Source organism: Sitophilus oryzae, unplaced genomic scaffold (genome assembly GCF_002938485.1).
Source record: "Sitophilus oryzae breed Bouriz unplaced genomic scaffold, Soryzae_2.0 scaffold_379_pilon_pilon, whole genome shotgun sequence".
Lineage (NCBI taxonomy): Eukaryota > Metazoa > Arthropoda > Insecta > Coleoptera > Curculionidae > Sitophilus > Sitophilus oryzae.
Window position 1 is genome coordinate 1,116,315 of NW_022146950.1, and position 15,655 is coordinate 1,131,969.

General features: G+C 30.4%; 2 protein-coding genes and 1 long non-coding RNA gene across 6 annotated transcripts; 1 reads left to right on the top strand and 2 right to left on the bottom strand.

Moving 5' to 3' along the window:
- Positions 1-282: 282 nt before the first annotated feature.
- LOC115885274 (acylglycerol kinase, mitochondrial) lies at positions 283-3,241 on the top strand. Of its 2 annotated transcripts, XM_030904128.1 has the most exons (6): positions 287-450; positions 519-669; positions 726-1,358; positions 1,424-1,543; positions 2,764-3,004; positions 3,059-3,241. In XM_030904128.1, the coding sequence occupies exons 2-6, from the start codon at positions 560-562 to the stop codon at positions 3,230-3,232; spliced, it is 1,278 nt and encodes a 425-aa protein (XP_030759988.1). In that variant the 5' UTR covers positions 287-450; positions 519-559; the 3' UTR covers positions 3,233-3,241. The 2 variants fall into 2 exon arrangements, with proteins under 2 accessions (XP_030759987.1, XP_030759988.1); XM_030904127.1 differs by having other exon boundaries at positions 283-669.
- Positions 3,242-6,909: 3,668 nt separating this feature from the next.
- LOC115885277 (palmitoyltransferase Hip14) lies at positions 6,910-13,765 on the bottom strand. 3 transcript variants are annotated; one of them, XR_004050707.1, is made up of 12 exons: positions 13,225-13,765; positions 13,012-13,144; positions 12,763-12,947; positions 12,482-12,706; positions 12,259-12,423; positions 12,071-12,206; positions 11,781-12,007; positions 11,565-11,727; positions 11,254-11,507; positions 9,086-9,414; positions 7,204-7,342; positions 6,910-7,146 (listed from the first exon to the last, which is right to left on the bottom strand). XR_004050707.1 is itself a non-coding variant. In XM_030904132.1 (10 exons), the coding sequence occupies exons 1-10, from the start codon at positions 13,372-13,374 to the stop codon at positions 9,169-9,171; spliced, it is 1,884 nt and encodes a 627-aa protein (XP_030759992.1). In that variant the 5' UTR covers positions 13,375-13,765; the 3' UTR covers positions 8,944-9,168. The 3 variants fall into 3 exon arrangements, 1 of the variants encoding a protein (XP_030759992.1); XR_004050706.1 differs by having other exon boundaries at positions 6,910-7,342; XM_030904132.1 differs by lacking the exons at positions 6,910-7,146; positions 7,204-7,342 and having other exon boundaries at positions 8,944-9,414.
- A 257-nt stretch (positions 13,766-14,022) lies between these two features.
- LOC115885299 lies at positions 14,023-14,561 on the bottom strand. The gene is made up of 3 exons (XR_004050708.1): positions 14,514-14,561; positions 14,256-14,458; positions 14,023-14,194 (listed from the first exon to the last, which is right to left on the bottom strand). It is a non-coding gene; the product is annotated as an uncharacterized LOC115885299 (long non-coding RNA).
- Between the last annotated feature and the right edge of the window lie 1,094 nt (positions 14,562-15,655).

Genomic DNA, 15,655 nt, shown 5'->3' on the forward strand with positions numbered 1-15,655 from the left:
TTTGGAACTATAGTTTTAACGATTATGGCACCACCAGACGGAAAGTGGTGAAAGTAAGCAAATATAGATTTCTGTTTTTACTTTGTATGTGTGGGGCCATCTTGGGTTAATTATTTAAGTTAGTCATTTATAGATTTCTTTAAAAAAAAACAACTAGTCCTATCTAACGTTAAATAGTTGAACTTCGATTAAAATTTTCTTAGAATTTTAAGGAAATCTATAATTTTTTGTTCCCAAACAATGTTAAATGAGAGTCATCTATGAATAAAATTCCATACTAATTTTGATTTTTGATTCTAACCCATAGAGAAAGTTAATAGTTTAGCTCAAGCTCTACACTCCATAATCAAAATCAAAAATAAACAAGTACACCATTAGTTCATCACTCAGTTTATAAACATTTAATTCTTTTTGAAGAAGTTTATATGGGACACGGAACCAATTCAGCATGTATAGATAGATGATAAATAACACAAGGAACACCAGTACGAGTTGTTAACATACATTTTTATTTTTAGTTTTTAGTTCCTGAATAGGTTATTAGGAAAAATTGAAAATAATGGCGTTTGTTCTTAAAACTTACAAGACACTAAGAAATAACTGGAAAAAATCCACATTTTTTGCAATCGTTTTAGGATGGGGTGGTTCTTATACAAAAAATTATCTCGAGTACGTTTTGAAATAGATTTTTTTAAAAGTATATCACCTTTCATTTATTTACTTAGAACTGAAAATTTAATGAGAGCATACTGCAAAAAAGCTTCAGAATATGGAAATCAAACGATACCAGTCACAGCAAATCCAAGAAGTGTCACAGTTATCTTAAATCCAAAGGCTAATAAAAGAAAGGCACAATCAGAATTTGAGAAGTATTGTGCGCCGTTGTTACATTTAGCTGGTCTAAAAGTGGAGCTTGTAAAAACAGAATCCGAAGGTCACGGTAAAAGCATTATTGATAAAATTAATGGCCCTGAAGCGTTGGTAGTAGCAGGTGGTGATGGAACACTCTCGGAAGTCATCACAGGATTATTGAGACGAACTAACGAGAATGTCAATAATTTGGTACCTTTAGGTATTTTGCCATTGGGAAGAAATAATTCACTGTCCCAATCATTATTTCCTAATAAAACAAAACTTAACAGAGTAAAATCCTTGGCCGACGCTACGATGGCAATTATTGAAGAACATACAAAACCTGTAGATGTATTGAGAATAGAAATTTTAACTGAAGAGGAAAAAAGGCCTATATATGCAATGTCTGGTATAAAATGGGGAGCTTACAGAGATGCAGAAGTGATGAAAGAAAGTTATTGGTACTTTGGAGGACTTAAAAAATATGTTACATACTTACTTAACGGGTATATTAGTTTCCATAATTTTGTGTAGAAAATTGTGTTTAGATAGGATAAACGTGTATTTACAGATTGAAGACGAATTTAGCTTGGAACTGCCAAGCCCAAGTTTACTACAGCCCACCCTGTGCAGGTTGTTCCAACTGTTACCAGGGTCAGCAGTCACAATCACAGTCGAAATGGTTTCAAAAGTATTTATCCGTTAACTATAGTTAAAGTTATATGGTATTTATTGGAATAAAGAAATTACAATTTCCTTTTCAGAAAAAAAAATGTATCACATCCAATTTTTGGGTCAAAAACTATATTTATCTCTTAGTTTTATTAATCGTAAAAGTTTGAATAGAGTTACAAAAATTTTAGAGAAATAAAATAGAAAAACACAACGCAGAAATTGGCAGAAAAGGTGTAAATTTCCAGAAAAGTGTAAATTTACAGAGGCAAAAATTGACAGAAAAAGTGTAAACTTCCAGAAAGGGGTAAATTTACAGAGGCAGAAATTGACAGAAAAAGTGTAAATTTCCAGAAAAGCGTAAATTTATAGAGATGCATAAATTTGCAGAAAAGTGTCAATTTACACAAAAAGCGTAAATTTACAAAAAAGTGTAAATTTACACAAAAATCGTAAATTTATTCAAAACGTAAATTTACAGAAAAGTTAAATTTACAGAAATATAAATTTATAAAAAGTGTAAAACAGAAGTGTAAATTTACAGCAATGTGTCAAAATAAACTTGTAAATTTATATGTTCTGTAAATTTACGCTTTTTGTTTAAATTTACAATCCTGCAAATTTACACTTTTCTGTAAATTTACTTTTTGAGTAAATTTATGACTTTGTGTAAATTTACTCTTTTCTGCGAATTTATGCTTCGCTGTAAATTTACGTTTTTTGTGTAGAGTAAATTTACGTTTTTTGTGTAAATTTACACTTTTCTTAAATTTACGCTTTTTGTGTAAATTTACACTTCTATAAATGTATGCTTTTCTCTTAATATACACTTTTCTGTAAATTCACATTTTTTCTCTTAAATTTATACTTTTCTGTATATTTACACTTTTTTGTATAAATTTAGCGTAAATTTACAGAAAAATCTAAATTTACAGAAAAGTATAAATGTACCAAAAAAGTGTAATTTGACAGAAAAGTGTAAATTTAAGAGAAAGGCGTAAATTAACAGAAAAATGTAAATTTTTCTAAACATATTTTTCAATGTTGCGATGGCAGCTCTACGCTTTTACGCTTTCGTAGAAAGCCCTTGTGTTTTTCTACAAAAACTAAAATTTGTGGTTTGCAGCCCAAAAACAGGGATATATGTACATATTTTTGCCAAAAAAAATCACTGTTTTACATTGTTCCAATAATTACCAAGTACATTTGCAAATATCCCTGAATTTTATTTCTTTTTAGCTTCATAAAAGGCACCGACGAAAGTCGAAAATATCAATACGTTAATAATCCTTATTGCAACGAAAAATTAGAAAGAAATATTTCAACTACAGATTTTAATATTTTCACATCAAACGTCATTCCAAGTAGGATAAGCGACACGGACATACCAAAAATCCAGTTATATATCGGTCCTCCAAAGGTGGATTATGTGGATTTTGTTAGACAGGGCTGGAAATATGAAAATGATGGCAGTAGAGAGGTATAAATATTTTTCAACGCATAGTATACCCTCTTGATTCTTATTTGTCCACAGATTGAGGAAAGTATCGAAGCCAGAACCATAGAAATCGATCCAAAATTGGTGAAAGGCCAAGAATTGTGGTTTTCAATAGACAATGAAGACTACGAAGCCAAACCTATTAAAGTAACTTTGTTGCCCAGATTATTAAAAATGTATTGTAGCAGAGATATTTTAATAAATAAGTGAATATACTAACTGCAATTTTATTGACTAGATAAAGAGAAATCAAGCGGATTATTCAGTCTAAGAGTGAATAAAAAAGAAATACATTTTGTATATATACATATATATATATATATATATATATATATATATATATATATATATATATATATATATATATATATATATATATATATATATATATATATATATATATATATATATATATATATATATATATATATATATATATATATATATATATATATATATATATATATATATAATAGTCCCTAATAATATTTATCTTAAAATTCACATATTTAAAAAATCTCGCTCTTGAATATTACAATATAACTCTTAGAAATCGTAGTTTTATAACAATTTTGCAACGAGTTGCGAAAGGATTATACAGGGTGTCCCAATATTTCGTAGACATAGAACTGCCACATATTTCTAGAATCAAAATAAGTTTAATTGGATACCGTCTACCTCTACAGGGTGGCGTCTCTCATACGCCGCGGAAGCTCCAAGGAGAACGGTAGTTTATATCGAAATTAAATTTTGGCAGCATACGTAGGTTAACTGAAAGCATTTTATAAAAATATATAGAATTATACAGGGTGTCCCTAAAAAAAGTTGCACATCAAAGTTGTGTTTTTTCTAATGGAACACCCTATATATTAATTGATTTTCGGATTCTAGGAAAAAAATAAAGATGAGTTTTATTAAAGAAGCATATACCTAAAATCTAAGGATTTTGACATATTTCACATTTTGTGAAAATGAAGAGTAAATTTTAAATTTTGATAACAGCTACCTAAATTTTAGTTGACCTTGTATATCCTGATATTTAATTACAGTAACCATTGTATGTTAAACCAAATTGAAATTTGACCCGAAAAGTTATACAGGGTGAGACAAAATTAATATGGAACATTAGTCACTTTTAACAGCAAGTTACTCCTTTATTTTAAATGGAACATCCAGTATATTTTTCCGGTTTTTCGGTGTTCGTTTCAGCCATCTTGAAAAAATCTAGATGGCTGTGTGATATACCTTTTGTTAGTTTAACAAAAATTAAACATTATAGAGTAAAATACTGAAGGGTAATAAAAAAATACACGTTTAAAACATATTTTAATTATAACTGAATTAAAACTAGATATAAACTTATAATTATGCGACAAAAATTAGTTAGCTGAAATCAAATGCTCAAAATGCTTCATTTCCTGTTAACTGCATAAAATGATTGTTTTTTCAAAAGGATCATTTTAAAAGGCATATGTGGAGTTCTACCTCGAAAAGCAGCTACAATAATTTCTCTCATGTTGTCGACAATAGTTGGTCGAGTTTTTTTAAACACTGTTTTTAACATATCCCCATAAAAAAAAACAGACTAGATAAAATCAGGAGCATTTAAGTATTCTATTAATTGGTGAATGCACACTGCTTTCATCAACTAACAGAATCATATCAATTCTCTCTGTTGTAGGATAAGTTAGCATTTTCGGAAATTTCTGAGATTTTATTTTGTGTGTTTTGACTGACACAAAATGATAACTAGTTGTTAAAGTTGGACTAATTAGACAGCTATGTTGAAGTAACGTCAAACATATCACAGCCACCTAGATTTTATCAAATAATAAAGATCTACTCAGATCAAATTATGTAAATGAAAATATCTAGGAAAATCTTTGTTTGAGGGGTAGGCAACCTTAATAGTATTTTGAAGAGACATCAATTCTCCATTGAATATCGGAATAATATACTGGGTGTTCCATTTAAAATAAGAGAGTAACATGCTTTTAAAGGCGACCAATGTTCAAAATTAATTTTGTCTCACCCTGTATAACTTTTTGGATCAAGTTTTAATTTGATTTAAAGTACAATAGTTAATTTAACTACATATTAGGCTATACCGGGTAAATTCCAATTTAGGTAGCTTTTTTGTTGTAATTTAAAAATTGTTCTTTGTTTTTTGAAAATGTTGAATATGTCAAAAACTTTACATCTTAGTCATATACTTCTCTTATAAAACTCACCTTTATTTTTCTCCCAGAATCCGAAAATAAATTAATATATAGGGTGTTCAATTACAAAAAACACAACTTTGATATGTAACTTTTTTTGGAGCACCCTGTAGAACTCTTTATATTTTTAAAAAGTGCTCTGAATTAACCTACATATGCTCACAAAATTTCATTTCAATACAAACTGTCGGTCTCCTTGGAGCCTCCGCGACGTATGAGCCGCCACCCAGTATACAGAGTGATGTTTTTTTTAACGATAAACAAAGCACTTTCGTAGAGGTGTAAATTGTGTCCAATTTAACTGAATAATTGAATCCAAAATTACGTAGTAGTTCTATATGTATAATAAATATAAAATAATACTGGGACGTTCTGTATATTATACACAGTGTAAGTATACTGACATAATAATCTACAACACGGTAAGTTTGTCAAATATCAGGATATATACTATATCACTAGTCTATTATTTTGCTAATATACGGGACAATTACAGCATGACAGGCGCATGGTACAAAGAATACAAGGTATGATCGATAGCGGCTCCAATTTCGTTCAGTTCGCGCATACCACCTGTGACGTCACTAGGAAAATAATGAATAAATAAAAAATAAAGAAAGTTGACAGGAGATCTGCATTTTTGAGGTTATGGTTAAGCATTGTTTATTTTTAAGACTTTTTAGTTCGTTTAATTTAATAATTACTAAAACCAGCAGTTCCAAAAATATATTTAAAAATAATAATTATCTATTAACATGGATTTGGACGATAATAGGTAAAAATACTAAATTTATTTCTATATTCAGTATAAAATTGTTTATTAGGTTTTTAGTTTGCGATGTTTATGGTAAATAATTTTCATTTTCATTGCCTCTGAATTCACATGAGGACAGAGTTGAGCATATCTATGGAAAAGTAACCACAAGAGGAATTGTTACATCATTTAAAAAATGTTGGGAAATTTATTGTTTCCCATCGAAAAGTAGAAAATGCCAATGCAGATGAACGTATTGTAATTGTGATAGAAGTAATTCTAAGGGTGAAGTTTATTATAATTAGTGGAAGTAATACCAAGGGTGAAGTTTATTATAATTAGTGACCTGTGCTTCTTTTTATATGTAGATGTTTCTGGTTTTGAGAATAAATCGGTTGAACGACACCCAAAATTTAAAGGAAGTATTTGCATACCCAGAATATGCCCATCAAGGATTATATAGCTCAAATTTCCTTTAATGGTAGGCAATTATTCAATGCAAATTAACTTTTTAAGTGACTGAAATATTAAATAGTTTACAATATGGTATATCACTAAAAATATATTACTTTTAGGTACAATTAGGGCCCGATACATTTCAAAAAGTAGAATATTATTTTATATTAAATGAGGTATTGTACTAACAATCAATTTATATTAATAACGGAGATTAAAAAATAACAGAATAAATAGATCTTTTTTTTATACTACAAAAATAAACTATAGAATACAACAGTATTTAAAAAAATAAATAAAAAGTGATGTTCCGGCCGAGATTCGAACTCCGGTCTCTCGCTTCCTAGCCCTACTCCTTATGCACTGCTCCACAGTAACTTGCTTAGCGATAATTCAATGACGGTATATAAACAAAAAAAAACAGGTTTATAACAATATCTTGATGATTTGAACTGGCGCGCGGAGCGTGCTGACCAATAGCGCCTTTTATCACCCGTGACGTAGCGACCAACCTGCGCAATATCATACCTTGTATTCTTTGTACCATGGACAGGCGAATACGCTTAAACAATATACTTACATCTAAAACAATAATTCTTTTTTACTTATCTCTACAACATCAAGTGGAATGTTTTGACGGTGCCTTAATGAAAATTAGAATGCATTATTCATTCCCTTTTAAATAATTAGTAATTCTGAAATATTTATTTATTACGATTTTTTACTTCAGAATTAATTAAAAAAAAATTTACCTACAAAAGTTAGCAGAAACAATATAAGTTTGATATTATGTTGTTGTGATAGCTAAAATTGACTTTAAATACTAGTGTTCCTTATATCTTTGGTGTTTACTTTCATATCCACAATTTTCACAAAAAGTATGCATTAATCCTATGGCGGAAGACAAAAAAATATTTATATTATCAAAATATCCAAAAAAAAATATGAAATGAAAAATTATTATTATTAAAAAAAAGCTTAAATATTATACAATATGTAGCTGTTTAGAGAGCTCCAAAAGGTTTTTTTTATCTAATTATAAATTAAATCGCGCTTATCTGGGAATTTGTATATGTCAAGCTGGTTAATTCACCATGGAACATACTCTATATTATTGCATATTACATATACATATATTAATAATAATGTATTGTGCTTCTAATATATTTTCTTGTTATATACAGGGTGGTACGAACTGTATTACGGAAACTTCGGCAGCATTTTCTGCAGATAAAAATAAATAAAAAAGTTCCTATAAATGTATGTCCTAAAAAGCTTAGTTTCGGAGAGACAGGGTGTAGAAGTTTCATTTTTATTTCGATTTTTTACAGATAATTTCTGAAGTAACGTAAATATTTGGATGAATATTGGTGTCTGGGAGTTTTTTAATATGAGAGATTTGATTTTGATGTCAAAATGACTTCTATTTGTAGCGGACGCCATCTATATGTTTGAAGTGTTCTGAACAGTAATATTTTTTTGTCCGTACCTGTATAAATCTACTGTGTGAAAAAATATTCATTTCCGTGATTTTTTACGTAAAAAATGTCTCTTGGTAAAAATCGCTACGAGTAATAGTTCTCGAAATATTTGGAATCGAAATTATCAATAATAATAATGCCTTTATTTCCAAAAAAGTAAAGTAAAATACAGTTAATAATTATTAATACATTAAAATAGTAGGAAATCAATACCTGTTGTCATTGACATAAATTAAACATGATTAAATAGTTATTAGAATGAAACCATATATTTGACATATTTTTGTGCCAAAAGTTCAACAAAAACTTTTTTATCATCATTTTATCAAAAAAAAATTGATTAATTTAAAAAAAATAAAAAGTTCCCAAATTTATCATTTCAGTCAGATCAGATAACTATCTACCCAACATTATTTTTTTGCCAATAATCATATGTATTGACTATTTCATTTCTAGTTATCTTGATAACGGTTCCTCGTAGCGATTTTTACCAAGCATGGGTGCCGGATAGGGGGGGCATTTGCCCCCCCCCCCTGGATCACTGAAACAGTAAAAATAAAAGCTATCTTCTACATCCATCTGTAAAAAAATAATCATTATTATGAAATTTTTAGGTGTTACCTGTAAAATAATAAAAAATGTGTTTCAATTTTTTATTCATTTTTACCTTGCCCCCCCCCTAAATTTCATTCTTCCGGCGCCCATGTTAACAAGAGACATTTTTTAAATAAAAATTACGAAAATGTATATTTTTTCACTCAGTAGTTTTATACAGGTACGGACGAGAGAAAAGTTATTACTCTTCAAAACAGTTAAAACAAATGTAGTTGACGACCTCTATAAATAGAGGTCATATTGACATCAAAATAAAATTTATCAAGTCAAAAAAGTCCCAGACACCAATTTTCAACAAAATATTGAGGTTACTTCATAAATTATTTGGAAAAAATCGAAATAAAAATGAAACTTCTACACCCTGTATCTCCGAAACTAAGCATTTTAGGACATACATTTATCCGAGCTTCTTTATTTATTTTATTCTGCAGAATATGCTGCCAAAGTTTCCAGAATACAGTTGGGACCATCCTGTACAATATTGAAGTAGTTCCCAGAGTGACATACAATGTATACCTATCACTTGTGTGTATATTACCTCGTTCATTATGTTCACGACATCACGACCCTGTATGCAGACAATCAAAAACTTAACCTTCTCCTAGGAACATAAACCTTTCCTCATACGTACTGAAAATTCTCTTTGCTACATAGTAGCGGTTCTCGTTCGATGTTCTTATCGAAATTGTAACTGTTGAGCCAGTCATTTTTATCGATCTTGATACAGTTAAAACAATTACACTCGAAGAACTCCAAAGCGTTGCGTAGGGCTCCTTTGGAGAAGGGACTCTTACCATGGTTCGCCAAGAAATGGCCATATCGACTCTTATTCATGCGTTCGTTCGTTGTCATTCCCAGAAAAACAATCTGTATTTTAACAAGATTAGATTTTATTAACATCAGCCAGTTGAACGGCCAAGTTGATGTGATTGTACAGGGTCCGGCAATAGTGCGTCGGGCATCTGTAAGTATTAAGTACAAACCTAAAGTACGTAAAGGAATGTTTTTCAGGAAAATATTTTAACATATTATACAGTGTGGGTCAAAAAAGTGCGGGTGGATCGGGATGATTTTTTTAAAATGGAACACCCTGTATATTATTTGATATTATTGCATTTTTGGCTTCCTTTCAGATCACTTTACATACTCTGAAGATATGAATAAATATATTCCGATAATTTCAGAGATATTAATTAATAAATAAAAAATATATATTTTTCAGAATTTCTTAAAAAAATTATTAAAAATCCAAAAACTGGCCTTACATTAAAACTATCTTAGGTATTTATTTTAGATGGTCTATACTTACTGTGCTATAAATATCGTAATCTTCAATCAGAATTTTGAATACCCTGTATGATATTCAAGATTCTACGCCAAACTTTCTAAAATATAAAATATTTTTTCTTCCCCACACAGTTTTTTTAAATGGAACACCCTGTATATTATTTTTTTATTAGATGGAAAAATAAAAACTGAACACTTTTTGTATTTAGAATATTTCAAAATTTTTAAATTTTGAAATAACAAAAATAAAATACAAGAGAAAAATATTTTTACCTGGCTTTGATAAAAATTTACTTTTTCCAAAAAAAAATCCTTTATGGGTATTTCGCCACTGCACTGCAAGAAAATCTACAAAATAAAATAATTATTTTTTGTAAACACTTCTGCATTAAACCTAAACGGACGCTGCTTGTCAGAAGTTATGTTTACAGTAATACAAATTTGCCTAACAAAGAAAAAAAAATACTTAACGTTTCGGACAGTTATCTCTTTCCGTCGTCGGAAGCAAAAAAATACAAAGAATAAAGAAAAAAACTATTTAAAATATTTAAATTCAACTATTCGAGAATACTTATGTCTACAAGAAACCGTTGACGTTCTGTTAAAATGACATTTTTTTAAAAAATGTCATTGAATTCAGAAGTGTTAGCAAAAAATAATTATTTTAATTCGTAGATTTTCTTGCAGTGCAGTGGCGAAATACCCATAAAGGATTTTTTTTTGGAAAGATGGATCCGCCACATAGGTATAGACATTTTTTAAAAATTTACTGTGAAAAATGCCATATAAAATATAAAACCATGAATGTCTACGAAACCGTTAAAAACTTTGAAATATCTAAATATAAAAACTGTTCATTTTTTAATTCTCCAGCTATTAAAAAAAAATATTATACTAGGTGTTCCATTTAAAAAAAAACAAAGAAAAATTTTGTTGTATTTTAGAAAGTTTGGCGTAAATTTTTGAACATCCTGTATGAGTTAAGATTACGATATTTACAGCAAAGTAAGTACAGACTATCTACAGTAAATACCTAATATAGTTTTGATTTCAGGACTGTTCTTGAATTTTTAATATTTAAAAAAAAGTCTGAAAAATATATATTTTTTATTTATTTATTAATATCTCTAAAACTATCGAAACATATTTACTCATATCTTAGGATTATGTAAAGTGATCTGCAAAAATACAATAATATACGAGATGCACTCACACTTTTTTGAGCCACTCTGTAGAAGTCGAAATATTTTCCTCAAATACATCCTAGTACATATTTTAAGCTTGCACTTAAACAAAATTCCAAACTTTTTTAATCTAGGAGCTACAGATGCTCGACGCACTATCGCCGAACCCTGTATATTTTTGATTTAACAAATTTTAATAAGATTTAATTTTTAATAATTATTTAAAGTTATCTACCTGATAAAGTTGGCAAATGAGTAGAACACACACCCATATACCATGGAAAACTGCATTTACTGAAACCCAAGCAACCCAAGTGTCGCATTGTCCCAGGGCGACAATGGTGTTCCAAAAACCTTTTTCCTTGTCATGTTTCAAGGCGTTACACATAGGATCATTCTGCCAATATTTAATAGATCCATAAAGCATCTCGGCACACATTATTACCAAACAAGCCAAGAAACCAATGAAATATTTGTGATTTTTTGCACCTAAAAAAATAATATATTTTTTTCTTCAATCTCCAAGCCAGAATCTTTTATATTAACCTATGCAGTTAGCAACCCAAGGACAATGATGATCAAATTTTGCAATGCAGTGATTGCACACGGCGCAATGTTTCGATCTCACAGGCCTTCTTACCAAACACGTAGAGCAGAAAGTCGACGGCTCAAAACCTCCATGACCTTTTTCAGATAATTCCAAAATAGTCTAAAAATAAAACTTTAAAATTGGCATAAAACATCTGATAGAGAACTGTTTACTTGAAACTGCAATTTTTTGTTGGTTGGTACAACTCCAGCATCTCCTAACCAACTTTTCAGAAAATTATACCAAAGTAGAACGGAACTAGAAACAAATACTATCGTTGTAAGCATATTGGTTACTGGCGTAATATAAATAAACCACGTAAAATAAAACCACATTTTCGTTGATAAATATATGCTTAAAGGCAACAGTGCCATAAGACGATCATCGTAAAATATTTGACCTAAAAAATGTTCTTTTAGTCAACTGTATAAAAAAAAAACGATATTTAATAATAAAAATATACCTAAATAGTGTATAACTATATATAAACAGACTAAAAGAAATATTTTTATAATTAAAAGCAAATTTGTGCCCATTATTGCTCCAGCAATGTAAAATGCCATAAACGGAGTGCCCACCATTCCCCACCATCTGATCCTCTAAAACAAAATGTTCACTCAAAATGCTTAATATTTTTTACCCAAAAGTTACTTTATCTCTAGCACAACTAGTAACAAAATTTTTGGAGGTGTGATGGGAATGTTCTTTAATAAGATCTAAAACCTTAGGGCTTATCCAAATAGATCCCACTTGAGACTGTATCATTTGTAACGGCGACTCCCCTTTATTGTTAGGAATATTTAAATTAGCATGCCCCTAAAAAATAATTGATTTCTTAATTATAGTACATTGTTAGCAAATATATGTACATTACTTGTAATATAAGTGTAGATATTGCAGTGGTATTCCTAGATAAAATAGCCCAGTGTAGTGCAGTATTTCCTTGAGTGAGGTCAGCTAAATTAGGGTTAGCTCCTAACGTGAGCAACAAACGTGTAGGGTCAAGATTGGAAACTTTCCATACTGCCCACATTAAGGGTGTCATCCCGGTTCTGTCTGTAAGGTCTGGACTAACACCTCTTGCCACAAAATATGCCACCTATATATTTTAATCTATTTTTATAACTATTGTATTATATAAGGTTAATTTCATACTAAAGCGGTATGCCCAAATTGAGCAGCCAAATGAATGCAGGAACACCCTTCAGCATCTCTTAGGGTTGGGTCTGCACCTACACTCATTAATATAACACAAGCCTCTAAATGTCCTTGTCTAGTTGCCCAATGTAATGGAGTAGCATGTAGTTCTCCTCCAATTGCATCTACTGTAGCACCTTTGTCTAAAAATATATGTATGTGTAATTTTAAAAATGTTCACCATGCAAAGTATAAAGTTTTATCTACCTATAAGAAATTTCATAATCTCTTTACGATTATTAATAGCAGCCCAGTGTAATAATGTTACAGTTTCACTATCTTTTAGATTCACATCATACCCTGCATCTACGAGTTCCTTTACTCTACCAAATGCTCCATACTAGAAATTTTAGTAGAGATTAGATGTATTCTTTAACAAAATAAATCCTCTGTCTAAAAAGAAATAACGAGTTTACTTACCTGAGTCGCTTTGACAATATCAAATCCGCTATAATCGTGTTCAATTGCTGGAACATGGGGCTCTTTAGATATTAAATTTTGATATTCTTTTTCGGTCTCTACACAGCCGCCCGCGCTAGCCGCAGCCGCCCCACACGCGTTCTGGTACATTTTAAACTACTTTTCAGACTACTTTTTTTGATATAATCTAATTGTTTACAAAAATATTCATATCAAAATCAAATCAATGCAGAAGGTTAATTCTGCTGTCAAATCAATGTCAACAGTTGTCAAATGGAAATTAGAGATGTTCAATAGTATTGAACAATTTTCCTGTTTTTTATTAGTATATGATCCCGATCATATATAGGTATACTCATAGAGAAAGTTAATAGTTTAGAGAGTGGTGAATCGCGTGGTAAAATGTTGGGAGATTGCGCTTTTAGCGCCCTCTACTTGGCTACAGGTACGAACTATGAAAGAGCGGGAGATTTAAATTATTATTATACTTATTATTTTTAAGGCAATTAAAACTAAGAGTGCCCTTAACCAAAAACAGTGATATAAATGGAGATACCTACTCAAATTTTATATTATCATGATACTAAAGGATATAAATACAGCATTTTTATTCAAAGTCTTACACGCTAATATAAAATTTGACTATCTCCATTTATTTCACTATTTTTGGTTAAGGGCACTCTTAATTTTAATTTTCTTTTTTTTATGGGAAAACGATTAAATGGGAAGAATTGAATGGGAATGGAAAGAATGACCAATTATTGTATTTTGTATTAATTTATAATACCCCTATTCTACTAAATATCTAGCTACATTGTACTTACAGTTAAATAGCTACATAGTACTAGTTATATACATATTTACAGTTTTATGCTGGCTATTATTTCTTTTCATCGTGCTATCAATTGATTCGCTCCGACTTGAGTACTATACCTCGAGATGGCTCCAGGAATTATTTACCTTTACAGGCCTAGAATATGAAGATTCACAGTAGAATTTTTGGTTTTACTGCCTATTCGAAACAAACCTACCCCCCTACATCAAGGGACATACAATTATGCCTTGTTCTCGGCCATGATATTCCTTCCATTCTATATCCAACATCCAACTTAGCACACCTTCTGGTTCACAACAGGGCCTAGACTGGTCGGATGACATTTTAACAGAATAGCCCTTGATATCTCTTTCACACTTTTATTTAATAATTAAATAGGAGGGCTGGATGGTATAATTTCTAGAAAGAATAGCCTGTGAAATAAAAACTTCTGCATGGACATTACCTTTCTTACCTTTGTCTGCTATTTTTTAATAAAAAACAACTGTTTAGTTTGCACAAAATAAAATTAACAATCAAAAAATTTCTTAAAAATGATCAAGCCTTGTACTACGCCGCGTGCCGCTTTGTGAACAAACAACAAAAGAATGAGGTTAGCGGCGTTGCCAATGTCAATTTTCTAAACTACCCAAAAATCTAAATTAAATTCGCCAATTTGGGGGAAAAATGTCCTGATTCACCAAAAATTCCCCATATGATTATTTTGACAAAAAAAATAATTTTAATAAAAATACAATATTTATTATATATGTTAGAGAGATTAAACTGTAAATTACGTCCTTGTTTTTAATCCCTTCCCTAGTAGTCATTAAATAATTTGAGGTCACTAAATTTTCTTTCAACTGAAGCATTTGCAAAGGGAAGCACAAGTAAAAAGCAGATTATAATTTTTAAGTTGGGAAAGATATATCGTCCCGCTCCGTTTTTAAAGCTAAAAATTTTACGCAATTTTCAATCAGCAATGTTGAAACTCCCCTTATTTTCGCCCCCTATTGCTAAAATCCCCACAAAACTCCCAATCGGCTCCGGATTCCCCAAAATTTGGGGAATTTATCACAAATTGGCAGCGCTGGAGGTTAGCGTGTTCTTTCTGAATATGCTAAGACTAACGGACTAGTGTCGAAACACAGATAGCTAGATGGACGTATTTCGGCACTGGCGTCGATGCGCTACAGGTACATTTGCCTGCGCGTCGTATGTCTTCTGGCAGTCTTTTAATTTTTCTGTTTGTCTATGGGTATACTTCCGTCATTATGCATAGATTACAAAGTGTAGTAGAGGTTCCTCAACAAAAAAAACTCGACACTCGATAAAAAAAGACAAAAGTACTGTATGATCGAAAAAGGGACGTCCAGTTAGCTTATAAATGACGATCTTGGACATTACCATATTACCATTGTCAAAGAGTAGATAAGACTTTAGTCTTATCTACTCTTTGACAATGGTAATATGGTAATGTAGTAGATAAGATTAAAGTCTTATCTACTCTTTGCCATTGTTTCAAAAATAATAATTTTGCGTAGAAAATGACAGCGATTTTCATTTTCAACCATCACCATAGAAAATAACCCCATCACAAAGGATGGTGTTGAAAAT